This window comes from Schistocerca nitens, chromosome 1 (assembly GCF_023898315.1).
Source record: "Schistocerca nitens isolate TAMUIC-IGC-003100 chromosome 1, iqSchNite1.1, whole genome shotgun sequence".
NCBI classification, from domain to species: domain Eukaryota; kingdom Metazoa; phylum Arthropoda; class Insecta; order Orthoptera; family Acrididae; genus Schistocerca; species Schistocerca nitens.
The window spans coordinates 1,100,281,337-1,100,301,822 of NC_064614.1; the positions used below are offsets into that span (position 1 = coordinate 1,100,281,337).

At 43.8% G+C, this 20,486-nt stretch overlaps 1 protein-coding gene across 1 annotated transcript in view; it reads right to left on the minus strand.

The window, feature by feature from the left end:
• LOC126198763 (uncharacterized) overlaps positions 1–20,486 on the minus strand; it is a 210,100-nt gene that overhangs the window by 109,322 nt on the left and 80,292 nt on the right. The window contains exons 2-3 of the mRNA XM_049935324.1: positions 18,731–18,973; positions 4,149–4,328 (exon numbers count right to left, since the gene is read on the minus strand). Of these exons, the coding sequence (XP_049791281.1) occupies positions 4,149–4,328; positions 18,731–18,959 (409 nt within the window). The 5' untranslated portion in view covers positions 18,960–18,973. The remainder of the gene's footprint in view (positions 1–4,148; positions 4,329–18,730; positions 18,974–20,486) is intronic.

Here is a 20,486-nt window from a genome sequence, read left to right on the forward strand (position 1 = left end):
CCCATAAAACATTCATAGTTTTCACTCATTGAACCAAGCTTCTTCTGTGAAGTATTTTCTTTCCCAGGTTGACTGCTATGGGCAGGTGTACTTGAGAGGTTAGGTTCACTCACTTGGTTATCGTCTTTATTGTTTACAGTAATAACACATACCTTTGGCTTTCCAACATTTCTCCTTTTCTTAAAAGCCTTCAGAGGATTTCTAATAACTTTACTTTTACTCACTATTATACTTCAACAAAAAAGAGACTCAAGAAACAGAATTAATTACGAATATTTTCGAGATAACGACAGAGTAAATAAACATGAAACAATCGACAATCACACCAGCGATATATATTGAACCATCACAGGTTAGCCACAACACATACTTTATCTCACATCACTAAAATGTACCTGATGAACACGGACGTTAATAATAACACCATTTGACAGCAGTTTAAGAGCGCCACAGTGGGTCACGCCCATGTAGAACACATTTCAAAAAAAATTTAAAAATAGTTGTAGTCTTCGGAATTGAATAAATTATATATGTATTAAAAGGTAATAGTCTGCAGATTCAGAAAACGCAAAAAAGTAAAAATTGAACTTTTCATGATTTTGAGCCTTTCCGGAGCCCCTTAATGGCCCATGCATCCAAGTTACTAACAATAATACCGTACAGAAGAAAGGAAAATAAAATAAAAGATCAATCGGACGAGGATTAGTTTGGCTTCACGAAATGTAACGGCACCAGAGAGCAGCGCGTAGTGGACGCGCTATTTGAGGCGCAATGTCACGGATTGCGCGGCCCCTCCCGCCGGAAGTTCGAGTCCTCCCTCGGGCATGGGTGTGTGTGTTGTTCTTAGCGTCAATTAGTTTAAGTAGTGTGTAAGTCTAGGGACCGATGACCTAAGCAGTTTCGTCCCTTAGGCATTCAAATACATCCAAACATTTTTTGTCACCAGAGAGACTGTCCTGACGATCAGACTGATACTGGAAGCAAGACTTGTCGACCTGGAAAAAAGCGTTCGACAGTATACGAGGGTTGGAACTCTAGTAGTGGTAACTATTTATTTACAGCTCGTAAAAAATAGATACCTATTTCAAAGAGTTATTGACCTTCAGAGTAGTCACCAGCCTTGTGTATAACCCGTTGCCAGAGATGTGGAAGTCGTAATACACCCTTAGCAGTGCCAGTTGTGTTGACAGTTCGAGCGGCGCGGTCTATTGCCCGACGAATTTGTAGCAGTTCTGAAGTGAATGCCGTGAAGTGTTTCCTTCAGTTCAGAAATCGAGTTGAACTCACTATTAAAGTTCCAACCCTTGTACAATGGTGCGAGTTGTTCGAAATTCTGCGAATATTAGGAGTAAGCTATGAAGATGGATAGTATGCAGGCCGTGGAAGAACCAAGAGGCAACAATAATCATGGAAAATCAAGAACAAAGTATTCGGATTAAAAAGTTTATAAGACAGGGATGCAGACTTTCGCTATTGCTGTTCAATCAATACATCGAGGAAGCAATGTCGGAAATAAAAGAATGATTCAAGGATGGGATTAAAATTCGGGGTGAAACAATATCAGTGATAAGATTCTCTGAAGATATTGCTATCCTCAGTGAAAGTGAAAAAGAATTACAGGACATACTGAATAGAATGAACTTTTTAATGAGTACAGAAAATGGACTGTGACTAAACCGAAGAAATACAAAAGTAACAAGGAGTATCAGAAGTGACATTAGCGATAAACTTAACATCAAAACAGGAGACCACGAAGCAGACGAAGTGAAGCAATTCTACAAATCTGAAACGAAAATAGCCGATGATGGACGAAGCAAAGAGGACATAAAAACGAATTAGACCTGACAAAGAGTTCATTCTCGGCCAAGAGAAGTCTGCTTGTAGCAAACATGGGCCGTAATCTGTAGAAGAAATTGTTGAGAAATCTAAAAGTTCGAAATGTTGCGCTATAGAAAGATGTTGAAAATTATGTCGATTGATAAGACAACGAGCGAAGAGATTATCCTCAGAATAGGCGATGAAAGAAACATAAGGAAAACACTGACAAGAAGAAAGGATAGGACAACAGGATATGCGTTAAGACTCAAGGAATAATAATAATCATGGAGCTATTGTTGGTAAAAACTGCACGGAAAGACAGATATTGGACTACACCTCACAAATAATTAACGGCATAGCATCCTTAATGTGCTAGTTACCATTTTAAAAATTTTCATTTTATGCGTTCGTCTCGTGTTACATCACGAAGGCATACCGTACTAGAAGCGCGTGATCGCCTCTCCATAGCCTTCATCAGTCAAAAGGTGTTTTATAATCAACGGCGAATTTCAACAACTAAATACACATGCACACTATTCTACTATTTTTATAAAGAAAGCCAAGTTACATTATTTTTCCACCTTGTAGTATTGTTCTTTACGTTTCTGCTGTGTTGTGAATGTATATTCGCTGTTGAAGCAGAAAGAAATCCTACACGTATTAATGTTGTGTTTCTGTACAGAGTAGACGAAAAATTGCTCGAATTACAGGTACATAACACAGCCTACCACAACTTTCGGGAAAAAATTCCATCAAAATCAGGAAAAACAAAGTTCAAAGCAGTGGATCAGTTATCAATCGTATATCCTGTGCTATCGACCTTCGAGTGGGCAGGTCGGTACATCGATGAGAATAGTGCCACCATCTGCTCTTACGAACAAATATCTCCGCATTTATGGAGAGAAGGTGGACAGTGCGTGTGACTGTGTGAGTGTAAGGTACTAGTTTGCAATTCTCAAAAGATTTAGAACATCGATTATATTTCACGAATGTCCCAACGGAAACGATCCGAGCCCGACTCATACAACACTGGTATCCCACGGGCGCGAAACGTGTTGCAGTTATAAAAATTTACTCGCGACCAAGGTCACGCGTACCAACCAGAAAAAAATGGCGTATATTCGTAGCTACCATTACAACTAAATGCCACTTCGTCCACGTATATACGTATTTTGTTACATTCTTGAACTGACTGGCAATGTTTCGGTAGCCATGTTTCCGAATGCACTGAATAATAAACTCAAAAATTGGGAGTAAGTAGGCATTTTGTGCGGATTTTGTCAAAAAGCGATTCGATAACGATACTATTTATAAATCCTGATACAGTTATCAGACTCCAGATAGTGTGATCTGAAGATTTCTGCGTTTGTGAATGTTCCAGATAATAAATGAAGGTCACCTAAAGTAGGATCAATAATGAGCGAATTAGTTAACGATTTTTCGTGCATGAAAATATTGTCCAAGATAGTGCCTTGAGAATGATAGGGACAGCACCGGACGAAATATATAGGTGGTTGTCGAAAATGTCATACAGCTGCATTCTTATAAGTTATTTGAACGTTTTATATGGCGAGAGAAACTCGAGTTTCAGTGTTATGTCTATCGGGTAATTTTATAAGGTGCAACTCTCATATGTTTACAACTGAAAAATATAGAAAACTAGGGACTCGTTACAACACGCACGGGTAGCAGTAAGTATCTATGACTTGTCTGGCTCATCGTAATACATTATAGGCACAAAAATCCATCGTGAATCACTTTATCTATTAGCGAAAGCCGTATCAAAATTCCTCAGTAGTTCCTGAGATTATCAGCCACATACAGAGAGAAAAACGCAACGGTAGTCTTTAATTTACAACATGCATAGGTGATATAGTTGAAATAATGTCCACAATCTTCTTTCGTTCCACTGTAATAAATTTCTGCTGATTTTTCTTCAGTGCAATTATAGTCACTGAAACCAACAAATTGGACCTGGATTAGAGCAAAGTTTTACGCCACTGGTTAACTGATTTTTTGTGTACATTTAATTCTCTGTAGAAGAACATGTACACGCCCGTTTGTTGTACGTTAAAGCTTTCTAGAACCACTATAATTGCAACTGCTTTACTGGAGCTGAGCACTAGTAATATTATTAGAACTAATAATATTATTACAACTAGCTATCACGGAAGGATTACGTACATCTGAAAAGAACTGTTTTGCAACAGGCGACTCTGGCGCAGATCGACATTCTGAGAGAATTAGAGACGGATAACGTTCTATTGACAGTCAAATATAAACCATTTCCTTCACGTAATAGTGAAGAAAAACTAGGACACAGAATTTACCTCTGTCAGTCGCTTTCTTGACGAGCTCGTCGAAGTCATCCATGGTCCCGAACACGGGGTCGATCTGTTTGTAGTCCGACACGTCATAGCCAGCGTCCACCATCGGCGACTTGTAGATGGGACTGAGCCATATCGCATCCACTCCCAGATCGATCAGATAACTTAGCTTCTCGGTAACACCTGGAACAAAATTTTAGTTTTATTGCCACTTTAGTAGGAGAGTATCTACTGCCCTTAATTGTCCGCTTAGAAATATGTGTGACTTTCATGCATGCAGCCATTTGTGATAGATGATGAGAAGTAAGCGAAAATAGTTAACGTACCAGAAAAACGTGCTTCTAATAACACGAAACTGTAAATACTTGTATTAAAATGGAACCACACATTTTGTATACATACTAGCAAGTCTTTCTCGTGCACTGTAAGAGTAACTGTCGAATTACTTCCGGTAGGACCAGTTGCTGAACAACTTAAACTACGTCGACATTGTTAAATAACCTCAAAAATAAGGAACTGCCCCTGAGGTGCCGTAACTAACATTTACTGAAAAACAGTATTAAGTACAAGAATCAATTATTCTCTGAAATGGGGATGACGTGTGGCTGGGGCCTCCCGTCGGGTAGGCAGTTCGCCTGGTGCAAATCTTTCGAGTTGGCGCCACTACGGCGGCTTGCGTGTCGATGGAGATGAAATGACGATGATAAGGACAGCGCAACGCCCAGTCCCTGAGCGCAGGGGGTTCCTGACCCAGCCGGGAATCGAGCCCGGGCCATTGGGTATGACATACCGTCGCGCTGCCCACTCAGCTACCAAGGGCGAACGTTCTCTGAAATAACTGCATATATGAGAAAAGCTTCTGAGTGTTTTCATGTCACTTCTAAAACCGAAGTTCCATTACAGGTAGCAAGGCGTTTCTACTGTATTCTGGTGTAACTCCACTATATGGCATGAAACTGAAACTAAGATTTCTGTTAGGGAACAGTATTTATGCAAAGGGTTCACTAGGGTACCGTACTACAAGTACTGATGCAAGTTAATACACACATCAAAAAATCTTTTGCATCACCTCGGTTCCGAGAGTTCCGGAACCTGTACAGAAAACTAGAACAGAGATCAACATAAACACTTTTTATTGCTCATGAAAACCCCACATTGTATGTTGTACCACCGTAAAGCGAGACCTTCAGAGATGGTGGTTCAGATTGTTGTACACACCAGTACGTCTAATAACCAGTAGCACGTCCTCTTGCATTGATGCATGCCTATATTCGTCATGGCATACTATCCGCTAGTTCAGATTGTCAACAACGATTCGGCGTAGATCCCTCAGTGAGGTTGGTGCGTCATGTCGCCCATAAACAGCCCTTTTCAATATATCCCAGGCATGTTCGATAGCGTTCATGTCTGGAGAACATGCTGGCCACTCTAGAACGATGTCGTTATCCTGAAGGAAGTCGTTCACAAGATGTGCACTATGAGGGCGCGAATTGTTGTATATGAAGACGAATGCCTCGCCAATATACTGCCGATATGGTTGCACTATTGGTGGGAGGATGACATTCACGTATCGTACAGCAGTTACGGCGCCTTCCATGACCACCAGCGGTGTACGTCGGCCCCACATAATGCCACCCCAAAACAGCAGGGAACCTCCACCTTGCTGCACTCACCGGACAATGTGTCTAAGACGTTCAGCCTTACCGAGTTGCCTCCAAACACGTCTCCGACGATTGTGTGGTTGAAGGCAAATGCGACACTCATCGGTGAAAAGAACGTGATGCCAATTCTGACCTGTCCATTCGGTATGTTGTTGGGCCAATCAGTACCGCGCTGCACGGTGTCGTGGTTGCAAAGATGGACCTCGCCGCGGACGTCGGGAGTGAAGTTGCGCGTCATGCAGCCTATTGCGCACAGTTTGAGTCGCAACACGACGTCATGTGGCTGCACGAAAAGCATTATTCAACATGGTGGCGTTGCTGTCAGGGTTCCTCCAAGCCATAATCCGTAGGCAGCGGTCATCCACAGCAGTAGCAGCCCTTGGGCGGCCTGATAGAGGCATGTCATCGACAGTTCCTGTGTCTCGGTATCTCCTCCAAAGAACATGACTTTGGTTCACTCCGAGACGCCTGGACACTTGTCATGTTGAGAGCCCTTCCTGGCACAAAGTAACAATGCGTCCGCGATCGAACTGCGGTATTGACAGTCTAAGCATGGTTCAAAAAAATGGCTCTGAGCACTATGGGACTCAACTGCTGAGGTCATTAGTCCCCTAGAACTTAGAACTAGTTAAACCTAACTAACCTAAGGACATCACAAACATCCATGCCCGAGGCAGGATTCGAACCTGCGACCGTAGTGGTCTTGCGGTTCCAGACTGCAGCGCCTTTAACCGCACGGCCACTTCGGCCGGCAAGCATGGTTCAACTATAGACAACACGAACCATGTACCTCCATCCTAGTGGAAAGACTGGAACTGATCGGCTGTCTGATCCCCTCCGTCTAACAGGCACTGCTCATGGATGGTTGCTTACATCTGCCGGCCGGGGTGACCGAGCGGTTCTAGGCGCTACAGTCCGGAACCGCGCGACAGCTACGGTCGCAGGTTCGAATCCTGCCTCGGGCATGGATGTTTGTGATGTCCTTAGGTTAGTTAGGTTTAAGTAGTTCTAAGTTCTAGGAGACTGATGACCTCAGAAGTTAAGTCCCATAGAGCTCAGAGCCATTTGAACCATTTTTTTGTTTACATCTTTGGGCGGGTTTAGTGACATCTCTGAACAGTCAAAGGTACTGTGTCTGTGATACAATATCCACAGTCAACGTCTATCTTCAAGAGTTTTGGGAACCTGGATATGGAAATTTTTTTTTGAGTTCCTTGTATACGTTGATTTTGCTAAACGGGAACAAATTGCAGGAAATGATTCCCGAGAGGATAAGGAGCAGGAAAGGTCATATGGCTGTATGGCGGGAAATGCACGTGAGGAAGAGATGAAAGCAATGTGACAATGACTACTTTATTGACACCAGACATATGACAAGAATGGGATAAGCCAGTGTGGAACTTGCTCCACAACTGCCACTTAAAACACGTGCAGGACTTCGTACCTAAGGAAATGTCTTCCTGGCGACGGTTTTGTAGTTGGTTCGTCGCACCAGTCACCACTGTGCTTGGATTACTGTCATCCCACCTACACTCTATGACAAAAAAAAGAATTACAGAGAAATTGGATGATTTAGTCCAGCGAAAGAGCTTGACAAGCTCAGCAAGTCAATAACGTTCCAGTCCACCGCTGGCCCTCAAGCAAGCAGTTATGAGGCTTGATATTGATTGTTAGAGTTTTTGGATATCTTACTTAGTGATATCGTGCCATATTGAGTCAATTGGTGCGTCACATCGCGTTGGTGGAGAGCTCCATCCGTAAATATCTAAATATGTCAACATCCAATTTTTTAACACTTTGTGGGTTAGTTCCCTCTCCCATTCTAGCACACAGTTATTCAACATAATGTAGATCCTGAGGGATACAGCTGAAAATGAGGTCCTACTGATCTAGTATGAATATGGCGAAGTCAAGATTCTGTCGTGACTTGGGTCGTGACGACGTTGCGACACAGATCGTGACAGTACTCCGTCGTAACGTAGGTCGGGGAGGTAACTGCTAGGTACACGTCCACAGAGAAGAATGCCAGTTTTGGGGACACCGAATGCTGAGAAGGCTGTGAGAATGATGCATGGCGGTTCAGTGAGGATGCTGTAGCATGTCTTCCGTGGGTGACAATTGAAGCACCGAGTCCGGACAATGGGCAGTTTTTCCCCTTGCTCCACCTGCTAGTGGAACAGGAAAGGAAATGACTAGCCTTGGTAGAAGGTATGCTCCGCCACGCACCATACGGTGGTTTGCGGAGAATGTATGTAGATGCAGATGCGGAAAGTCAGCGTCGGATGATCGGAGGCTCCAAAGGCGATGGCAAGCGGATTGTGTGTGGCACAGCTGGAGTGAGCTCCGAATGACAGGCTAGCGCGAGCCCTGTCCTTGGTCATGAGTGTGAGCTTTTGCGTTCCTGCTTTGCGGTCCAGCGGCGCCCTAAATAGGCAGCAAGCCGAAAGATATCCGTGCGGTGTGCGGTGAACACGTGACGCACGCATGTAACCTAGCACCGCAGCTACGGCGCAGCTGTCGCTGGTGGGTTCGCTGCCTGTGGGCGAGAATGGCGCTTCTGTTGACACCAGCTGGCAGTTGGCTTGTCAACAGGTGTGCTTGCACCGGGTGGTTATAATTAAAGTACAACTACTTACAGAGGCCCAATATCAGAAATGTAGTAAGTTATTTAAGGAATAATGCATTCAAGTAGCAATGAACTGTATTCTATTTCCACTAATATGTTACAAACGTAAGTGTATTTCTCATGTGAAGGTAAAATTCATGTATTCCATGTATGAAGTGCTCAGTCAGCATTTAATCTGTATAATCTGTGCAAACATACATTAGCGCAAAACATTTCAGATGAGAATAGCTCGAGGTTGTACCGAGACCTTCTCATCTGAAATAAATAGGAATAGGCCATTACTAACCAACATGCTACTTGGAGTGTATTACTCATCCAAATACAGCATATCACTTCCCTCTATATATTACAAATTATTCTTAACCACGCTCATTGTGTTTTTTTTATTTATCTTTGACATTTGCGTTGTATAAATTATATTCTCATCAACTAGGTAGTAACAAATTATATTGAGCCATTTTAACAATTGTTAAGCATTCAATTCACTGTCACCTCAGAGAAATCTTTATACATTATGTTCTTTATATTATTTTTTTTAAAGGCATTAACAACTCTACACCAATAAGACTGTAACAATGAGAAGTCTTTGTTATTATATTCAGAATCATCCGACCCACCTTACATTTCAAGGCGGTGGGTTACTCTGTACTGTTAATGAAATTAATAAATAAATAAGTAAATAAATAAATAGGCCCAATGAGGACTGCACTTATCGCATGGAAGCGGAACTTGGTCGATATTATAATACGTTAACGCGGGACCGATTTACTCTGGAAAAAACATTAGTTCTAATTTTGGTCACCAGGTACAAATCTGGCGTTATGAACGCCCGAAAGAAATATAGACATGTTCCCATGTGTAATGGATTAGGAACGGGTCATGGGCAGAAAAGGTCAAACTAGTGGGAAAGGTAGCATGTTGATTTTATTATTAACTGCCGCTTACACGATATGAGAACCAGAGACGTCGATGCGATGCTCCATCCGTAAAACGACGTGAGCAGCCGTGGAATCTGAGCAACATGTTCCAGTATACTAGTCTTCAAATCAGATGGAGACCAAAACTGTCCCTGGTAAACGTGTTCTTTTAAGATATCCCCAGAGCCAAAAGCCACTTGGATTCACATCAGGTGATATGACAGGCCATGCGTTTGGAAAACCTGAGGGGGTAAGACATTCGCAGAAAGTTGCATTATGCGACATGAGGCACTGTCTCTTCTTGTATGAAAACAGTGGTTTCTACACAGTTGCGCTCTTTCGAAGCAGGAATCACAAGCTGTACACGGAGGTGTCGATAATCTCAGACTTCACGTTCCACTCGACACGGCCTTTGGGTGCATTCTCTTCAAATAAGAAAGGACCGAGAGTACAGGTGCTTGTGAATGCACACCACACAGTAAGACAAGGCGACTGCAATTGCTCTGCGTGCACAACACGCGGTTTAACAGTACCCCCAATTCGGCAGTTCTGTGTACTCACTTCACCCTCTCGTGTAAAATGTGCCACGTCATTCCAAAGAATACCGCCCGGCCACATGTCATCAACTTCGATCTGTGCCAGAAACCAGAAAATTCATAATGGTGTTGCGGATCATGAGGTTTCAGTTGCTGCACCGTCAGGATCTTGTAAGGGTACTAGCGCGAAATAGACCGCCAAACTTCTCATATTGTCGCAATGGGATGGACAATTCTCGTGACACTGCAAGACCTGCGATACTTGCTGCGTGATCAGTTAAAGCAACAGCAACCTCATCAGTAACTTCCACCAGCACAGAACACCTTCCTCTTGCAGGTTCAACACCAAGCTCACCTTTAACGACATAGGGCCTCTCCTCAGACATTTCAGTGGGCGATACTCTCTCAATGCAGCACTGTAACTGCTTCCGTTCTCGAGAAAGGATTTCATTAGCAGCGCGCTGTCTCTCTTCTCGATAGCCATATTGTTCACTCACGTTATGGTTTGTCAAATGACTGTTGGATATCATACCGTCATGCAAACAGCGTACAATGCTAGATATGCACCTGGTGGCCATAATTGAAACTAATAATTTTTTTTCAGCGTAGATCGGTTAGGCATTAACGCATTAGCGAATCTACCAAGTTTTTCCATATGATAATTACAGTCCACACTGCACATCCTTGAGTAGCTGCACTTTATTTAATTATAACCACCTGGAATTTGTTGGCTGTACTATTGACAAACCGACGGTTTGCTAGCAGTACTTAAAGCGTACTGTCTCTGGTGGATGAGCGCCTGAAGCAAGACTACCTGCTGATCATACGAGTTATGTCAGACGCAGACATGCCCGCGTATGGCTGGGTTTGTGGCAGTATGACCCTTCCTCTAACATCTGAAATGAATTAGCCATCCACTGGTAAGGTGACCTACAGTTTCATGTGGACTCACTACGAACCGTGATACAACCCGTCTTGACCCAAAAGCTTCTGAAGAGAGGACGTTCTCTTCGGTAGAGTGTATACGGTGTGCTAGCGCCATGATTTCCTTTTTGTCTCCTCTGTCTTCATTACTTTACCACTTTCTACAATTTCTCACTAAACACTTACGCTCAGAATACTATAGGAAGGCTTAGCAAGGATACCAGACAATCTGAACAAGCGAAGAGCACTGCTACAATTACGGCTGTTCAGGAGGCCATTATCCAACAGTGGATATAAAATTTCTGCTGTTGATTATGATGGTGGTGTTGATAATGATCTATCCCTCGAATTTCCAACCTACTATTTGATTTGGTTTTATTTAATACCATTCCAAAATAAAATAATTGAATGGTAGAATAACAGTTTCAAGAGCTAGAAATATTTAGTGAACTCTCTTGTTACGAAATAATTAAAGAATTTTTGAGCTCTTGTTATCCTTTTTACCTGTATTAGGAAATTAATTATGATATCTAAAACACAGTTTCTACAAAACATCGAGTGTTTTTCTTTCACACTCAGAGAACTGCCTAACGTGTTTCTCTGTTCGTTTTCTTGCTGCAAAACCAATAAATAGTAGACCATAACAGGTGGAAAATGCTACCTTGTTGGGTAAAATTCTTTAAATGTGCACTTGAAGAAATAAAGTAATCACCTGCAGAATATGACGCATGTTCATTTGGCAATAGAAAAGAAAAACATTTTGTGTTTTGCAGAAATCGGTATTATAAGCAAGATATGTGTTTTGCACAACGGAGAGGTATCTGCAGAGAGGCCTTTTCAGTAGCTTCAGGGGCAACAGTCTGGATGACTGACGTGGCCTTTTAGCATCAGCTATCAAGGTCTTGCTGTGCTGATACTGCGAACAACTGAAAGCAAGGAGAAACTACAGCCGTTACTTTTCCTGAGGACATAGAGCTCCACTGAGTTTTTGATAATGATGGCATTCTCTTGGGCAAAATACTTCCGAGGTAAGAGAGTGCCCCATTTGGATCTCCAGGCAGGGACTATTTAGGAGGATGTCATCATCAGGGAAAAAGAACTGGCATTCTACAGACTGGAGCATGGAATATTATATCCCTCTATGGAATTGGTAGGTTAAAAACTTTAAAAAGGAAAACAGATAGATTGAAATCAAATATAGTGGACATTAGTGAAGTTTGGTAAAAGAAAGAACAGGACTTCTAGTCTGGTGAGCACAAGGTTACAAATACAAAATGAAATAGAAGTAATGCAGGGGTAGGTATACTTATGAAAAAAGATAATAGGAATGCAGGTACACCACTATGAGCAGCATAGTGAATGCATTGCTGTAGCCAAAGTACACACAAAGCCAACAGCCACCATTTAAGGTGGCAGAATAAATGGTCAGATTCGCACCTTACATAAGAGCGTTATACATCACAACGAGAAGGTGAAGATACCTAACGTAATTCGGTGGTTATGAGAATATTTGCTTATCAGTATGGAATGCAAAAAGGGATGACAGCCAATTGACGGTAATTAACTCACTGTTCCTATATGTCTGTGAGCGGAAGGTGTAACGGGCAACGTGAGTTGCTTTTAGTTTTGAAAAGCCAGCCATACAATGGCATAGCAAAGGCGCGCTGCAGAGGTTACGATAGAAACCACTTAAAGAAGTGGCAGGAGGAAGGTCAGCGACCCTGGGACAGGTGATTCAAGCCGGAGGAGCGTGTGTAGTGGCACATCTGCACAAGGGACGGAGAAAAAGCGTTAGAAAGCTGCGTTTCGGAATTCCAATGGGATACGAACAAAAGCCAGTGACGCATTTTGTCCAGTGAGTGTGACACATGGAAAGGTCAATGTACTTTAGGCGTCTAGAACTGGCACGAAACGTCCGACTGGAGGAAACGCAGTAGGAAGGACAAAAATACTGAAGTTTCGACACAGTTTGATAGAAGGGACATTGCGATTGGTAGAGAGAGTTTCTAAAAAATAAGAGGAACGCTCCTATTGGTCGAAAATGGTCGTGACGTGAAAACCGAATGAACCCAAGTGGGGGGAGGCAGTTCTGCCATGAGTAGGACAAGAGAGAAATTTTCGATGGGACTCTTCTCTAAACTGGCGTCAAGTGCAGAACAGAGCACTTAATGCTCTATACGACACAGAGAAGAAATTTGTGTGGACACTGCGTTCACAGCAGCTGCACTTCAGCTCCAACTGTGGAGAAACGAACCAGCCAAATTAGTTAATTGTTCTTGTGAGAACTGAGAGGGCACTATAATATGCACGCTGCTCCAACCATGCACGTGTACATCGCCACATAATAAGACTAGGGCTGATTACATGTTTTCTCGCATATCGAGAAACATAGGGAAAGTTTCTGCTGGAAAGTTCAGCAAAGGCCAGATTAGTTTTGTAGGAATTTCAGTGGGAGAGAGCGGCCTATCAGTCAGCAGCTCGTCGCAGCTTAATGTAAATACCGCGTGCAGAGGCGTAAACTTCGTAGGTTCACCTGTTTGTGTCCACTGTAAACCTGAGCGGCCTTGGGTAATCTTGCGCTCAGATCTGTCACTTAAGTAAGCATCCACCATAGAATTGATTGTCATCCTAAATAGTACCGAACTTTGAAACGGAATCAGCGATTTTCGTAGTACTGACCAACATCATAACATATGTATAGGAGCAATTTTGTAAAAAAACTTCCAATTAAACTTTCATAATATTGTGTTTAAGATTAATGTTCTTTCAGAGAGCTAATATTTAACATTGTTGTATATAAAATTATTTCACTTTTTGATGTTGGCAATATGCGTTATCCATTGCGCTGTTTTTATGTTGTCGAGTTGAAAACTGTGTAAAATCATGTCATTTTGTCATTTCACCTTATACACTTGTTCTGACTTATAGAACAAGCAACCGCACCTTACAACCACAGTAGCGCAGTTTTAATGCTAATTAGCTGCTCTAATGGTGAAGAGGCTGAAAGAATGTATGATGAGATAAAAAGTTATTCAGATAATTAAAATAGAGGAGAACTTAATTTGGTTGGATGACTGGAATTCCTTAGTAGGAAGAGGAAGAGAAGGAAGAATAGTAGGATAATGTGGACTGTGGGAAAGGAACGAAGTAAGAAGCAAATGGAATAATTTAATAATCGCTAGCACTTGGTTTAAGAATCATGAAAGAAGCTGTTTACGTGGAAGAGAGCTGGAGACACTGGAAGGTTTCAGATTCATTGTTTACTGGTGAGACAGAGAGTTCTGAACCAGATTTTAAGCTGTAAGACATTTCCAGGCGCAGATGTGGGCTATGACCAAAATTTATTGAACATGAAAAGCTGATTAAAACTGAAGAATTTGCAAATAAGTAGGAAATTAAAGAGATGGAACCATAATAAGTTGAAAGAACGAGATGTTGATGATAGCTTTGAGCATTAGTCAACGACTGAGTGTAACAGTAAGGAATATAATAAAAAACGATTCAATAGCTCTGAGAGATGAAATACTGAAGGCAGCAGAGGATCAACTAAGTAAAAAGACGAGGGCTAGTAGAAATCCTTTGATACCGCAGGTGATATTGAATTTTATTGATGTAATGAGAAAATATAAAAATGTAGCAAATGAAGCAGGCTCAAGGGTATACAAACATCTAAAAAATGAGACTGATAGAAAGTGCAACATGGGTAAGCAGAAATAGCTAGACGTCTAATGTAATTCTATAGAAGCACGTCATTACCAGGATAAAATTACATACCACCTACAGGAAAATTAAAGAGAACTTTGCAGAAAAGAGAAGCAGCTGCATGAATGTGAAGAAAAAAAATGTTCAAACGTGTGTGAAATCTTATGAGACTTAACTGCTAAGGTCATCAATCCCTAACGTTACACACTACTTAACCTAAATTATCCTAACGACAAACACACACACCCATGCCCGAGGGAGGACTCGAACCTCCGCTGGGACCAGCCGCACAGTCCATGACTGCAGCGCCTCAGACCGCTCGGCTACTCCCGCGCGGCTGAATGTGAAGAACTCAGAACTAAAACGAGTACCATGCAAAGTAGGGAAAGCCGAAAGGTTGAAGGGATGCATAGAGAGGCTCTACAAGGGAGATTAACTGGAGGGGAATATTGTAGAACAGGACGAGGAAGAAGGTGAAGCTGAGATGGGAGATAGGATAGTGCGAGAAAAATTTGACAGAGCACTGGAAGACCTAAGCCAAAATAAGGCCTCTGAAGTAGACGAAAGTCCCTCAGAACGGCTCACATCCTTGGGAAAGCCAGCCATAACTAAACTATTCCACCTGGTGTGCAAGGTATATGAGACTGGAGACATACCCCAGACTTCAAGAAGAATGTAATAATTCCTATTCCAAAGAAAGAAGGAGATGGCAGGTATGAATATCATCGAACCATCGGATTTACAAGTCAAAGTTGCAAAATACTAACGTGAATTATCTACAGAATAATGGAAAAACTGTTAGACGCCGATCTCGTAGAATGTCAATTTGGGTTCCGGAGAAATATTGGCACACGCGAGGCAGTACTGACCCTACGATTTATCTTAGAAGGTAGGTTAAGGCAAGGTAAACCTACGTTTATAGCATTTGTAGATTTGGAGAAAGCTTTTTATACTATTAACTGGAACACCCCCTTAAATTGCCTGGAACCGCAAGACCGCTACGGTCGCAGGTTCGAATCCTGCCTCGGGCATGGGTGTTTGTGATGTCCTTAGGTTAGTTAGGTTTAACTAGTTCTAAGTTCTAGGGGACTAATGACCTCAGCAGTTGCGTCCCATAGTGCTCAGAGCCATTTGAACCCTTAAATTGCTGAAGGCAGCGACGGAAAACTACAGGGAGGGAAATCTTGTTTACAACTTGTACGGAAATCAGATAGCTGTTATGAGTCGTAGGGTATGAAAGGGAAGCGATGGCTGAGAATGAGCCAGACAGGATTTTAGCCTATTCCCAATCTTATTCAATCAGTACATTGAGCAAGCCGTGCAAGAGTTGTAAAGGAATGTGCCTCATGTTACGATATTGGCCGAGACGTCTTCAGGGTATCTATTCGAATTATTTTTTTAAGAGAACGTGAATGGAAATCTTTATTTGGAAAAGTTGCAAATATAATTAATACCTCAGCTCGTAAACAAGGAAATCTTGGATCATCCATGATTGCAATAAAACGGAGCTTCAGCACACTTTGCTGCTCAGGTGCGTTGAGTTCATTGATTAACAATTTCCAGTTCTCTGGACTGGGCGTGATTCATCAACGTCTCTAGCACCACTGAAACGGCCATCACGAGACACAGATGTTACCACGCCAGAGAACACATTATGGGAAATAATTAAGTGCCATGTGCCTCAGCAACGGTGCAAGACTAATGAAGAATTGCATAACTCCTGACATGCTCCACATTATGTCAAAGAAGGCATAGGTCTCTGTGCAAGGCGCCCTGACGTACATACATATCCACTAGATATGTGCACTACTTGACAAAAACATTTTTGGTCAGGAGTAATCACAGGTTATGATGGACGACACGAAACATCGTATATACGTAACAGTGGTGGAGTAGTATATTTATAACGGAAAATTGTACACATTTCACCACATGAGGAAGCAGGTAACAGACATAAATATCGTTTACGTTTTGACACAGATCATACTCGCAACATAAAGGCAGATATGGGACTCTCAGTAATGAATACGGCCTCCTCGAGCACTAAAGCATATTTTGCAGCTGTTTTTCATTATGGCTACCAAACTGTTTAAGAGTCCTTGAGGGATATTGTCTCACTCCTCTCTCAAGGCGGTTTTCGTTTCTTTGACTGTTCGGAGAGGAGTGTTCGCCAGCAGCATCACAGGAATACTGTATAGAGTATACGTCCGGGGACTACTCTCGCCATTTATACAGTCAATACCTCCACCTTCCAGCTTGTCGAACTCCTCAGCAGTCCTGTATGAGCGGGTATTGTGCATAATGCCTGCCAACACCAATGAGATTCGTGAACATTCTGTGGTGTGTAACGTGTTCCACTCTCTCTCCGCACTAACTGGTGGCCAGAATCACTCGCCACATTGAAGCAGAATTCGTCGGAGAACGTTGCTCTGGACCCCTGCTGATGACCTCAACTAACAAGCTCCCTATACCAACGATTCTTCCTCGACGATGGTGTGGTTGAAATGAGATGCATTTAAAATGCTTCCAAGCATACAAACCAGCCTGATTGAAACGCCGCGAAATGGGTCTTACAGACACACACATAACGGTAGCGGTTGCAAGGTCTGCAGCGATCTGCCTAGGAGTGTAATGTCCATTCATTTCGCCATTGGGACTACATATCGATCCTCCTGCGTTGTGGTCCGTCAACAACTACCATCATGCTTTCGCATACCATTTCCTCTTCCAGCGGCCTTTCTTAATCGTGGTTCAAATGGCTCTGAGCACTATGGGACTTAACATCTGAGGTCATCAGTCCCCTAGAACTTAGAACTGCTTAAATCTAACTAACCTAAGGACATCACACACATCCAAGACAGAGGCAGGATTCGAACCTGCGACCGTAGCAGCAGCGCGGTTCCGGACTGAAGCGCCTAGAACCGTTCGGCCACAACGGCCGGCTCTTAATCATGAGACGATACTTTTGGAGACACCTATTACTGTCGTCACAGTAGCGACATTTTGATCGGCTCCTATCGTCCAACTATTCGTCTACGATCGTAAGCACTCAAAATGATGCCTCGCAGACAAGTTTCCATACCAGATGGAATGTCGCATTAATCTGTTCCACCACAGCCTTCTCAAATACTTTACTACAAGATCTGTTCAATGCTCACAGAGAGTTCGTACACAAATTTTGCAGCAGTTAACACGTCCAGCTACCTTCATTTCCTTTTCCTATCGCTTGTCGGGTGTTCCATAGCAGTTGGCAGTTGTTCCTTAGCAAGTGACAGTTTTTTCTCAGCAATTGTCAAGCACTTTAGTTTTTATATGTAGGCACTCCGCTATGTAATACATTTATATTGATTTGAGCTAGGGATATGGGAAGGTACCGAGTGATCAAAAAGTCAGTATAAATTTGAAAACTTCATAAACCACGGAATAATGTAGATACATAGGTAAAAATTGACACACATGCTTGGAATGACATGAGGTTTTATTAGAACCAAAGAAAAAAACAAAGCATTGCTAGACGCGAGAAAGATCTCTTGCGCGCGTCGTTTGGTGATGATCGTGTGCTCAGCCGCCAATATCGTCATGCTTGGCCTCCCAGGTCCCCAAACCTCAGTCCGTGCGATTATTGGCTTTGGGGTTACCTGAAGTCGCAAGTGTATCGTGATCGACCGACATCTCTAGGGATGCTGAAAGCAACATTCAACTCCAATGCCTCACCATAACTCCGGACATGCTTCACAGTTCTGTTCACAACATTATTCCTCGACTACAGCTATTGTTGAGGAATGATGGTGGACATATTGAGCATTTCCTGTAAAGCACATCATCTTTGCTTTGTCTTACTTTGTTGTGCTAATTATTGCTATTCTGATCAGATGAAGTGCCATCTGTCGGACATTTTTTGAACGTTTGTGTTCTTTTGGTTCTAATAAAACCCCGTGTCATTCCAAGCATGTGTGTCAATTTGTACATCTCTATCTACATTATTCCGTGATTTATTCAGTTTTCAAATTTATTCTGACTTTTTGATCACCCGGTAGATCATCTACCAACGCTATCACGAAATGGTGGATAGACAGTGGCGGTGACTGACCTTTAGCCTGCCGGGATGGCCGAGCGGTTCTAGGCGCTACTATCTGGAACCGAGCGACCATCTAGGGGACTGATGACCTCAGATGTTAAGTTCCATAGTGCTCGGAGGCATTTGAACCATTTGACTGACCTTTTATGTCACCGACGCCGTCTCCGTTGGAGTCCCGGAAAGAGGGCACGAAGACGTGGTAGATGACGGCGTCCTTGTACCAGCCGGCGTCGTCATCTTCCGACGACTGCGAGTCGGCGGCGCGGCGGACCAGCGCGAAGGGCGCGCCGTGCGCCGGCGCCGTCAGCGTCAGCGTCAGCAGCGCCGTGGCGAGCGTCGCCGCCAGCCCCAGCCAGCGGACACCCGCCATCCTCGGCCATACACCTGCCAACAACCACTGACATGTGTTTCACACACAGACTACCAACAGGTCTTCAACTTTGCTTCCGCCGTTTTGCAACAGAAGGGGGTAGCGGCAAGTGGGGTTCGGGCGGTTGGTCATAGGTGTAAAACAATAAGCTTAGACATCTGTAAAGATGATGCCATAAAAATATTAGTCGATTTGTGGTTGCGTCATAAGGTTATTCTCGATTAGGTACGTCATCTTACGTACCCATTTGTCGCCATTTGCGGTAAGTTTTAATTTTCTGCTTTATCATGAACAAATCTGCGGCTGTGGCTCTTAAAATGCTGTGTAAGACCAATGGTGAGGGAACTACACTCCTGGAAATGGAAAAAAGAACACATTGACACCGGTGTGTCAGACCCACCATACTTGCTCTGGACACTGCGAGAGGGCTGTACAAGCAATGATCACACGCACGGCACAGCGGACACAACAGGAACCGCGGTGTTGGCCGTCGAATGGCGCTAGCTGCGCAGCATTTGTGCACCGTCGCCGTCAGTGTCAGCCAGTTTGCCGTGGCATACGGAGCTCCATCGCAGTCTTTAACACTAGTAGCATGCCGCGACAGCGTGGACGTGAACCGTATGTGCAGTTGACGGACTTTGAGCGAGGGCGTATAGTGGGCATGCGGGAGGCCGGGTGGACGTACCGCCGAATTGCTCAACACGTGGGGCGTGAGGTCTCCACAGTACATCGATGTTGTCGCCAGTGGTCGGCGGAAGGTGCACGTGCCCGTCGACCTGGGACCGGACCGCAGCGACGCACGGATGCATGCCAAGACCGTAGGATCCTACACAGTGCCGTAGGGGACCGCACCGCCACTTCCCAGCAAATTAGGGACACTGTTGCTCCTGGGGTATCGGCGAGGACCATTCGCAACCGTCTCCATGAAGCTGGGCTACGGTCCCGCACACCGTTAGGCCGTCTTCCGCTCACGCCCCAACATCGTGCAGCCCGCCTCCAGTGGTGTCGCGACAGGCGTGAATGGAGGGACGAATGGAGACGTGTCGTCTTCAGCGATGAGAGTCGCTTCTGCCTTGGTGCCAATGATGGTCGTATGCGTGTTTGGCGCCGTGCAGGTGAGCGCCACAATCAGGACTGCATACGACCGAGGCACACAGGGCCAACACCCGGCATCATGGTGTGGGGAGCGATCTCCTACACTGGCCGTACACCACTGGTGATCGTCGAGGGGACACTGAATAGTGCACGGTACATCCAAACCGTCATCGAACCCATCGTTCTACCATTCCTAGACCGGCAAGGGAACTTACTGTTCCAACAGGACAATGCACGTCCGCATGTATCCCGTGCCACCCAACGTGCTCTAGAAGGTGTAAGTCAACTACCCTGGCCAGCAGGATCTCCGGATCTGTCCCCCATTGAGCATGTTTGGGACTGGATGAAGCGTCGTCTCACGCGGTCTGCACGTCCAGCACGAACGCTGGTCCAACTGAGGTGCCAGGTGGAAATGGCATGGCAAGCCGTTCC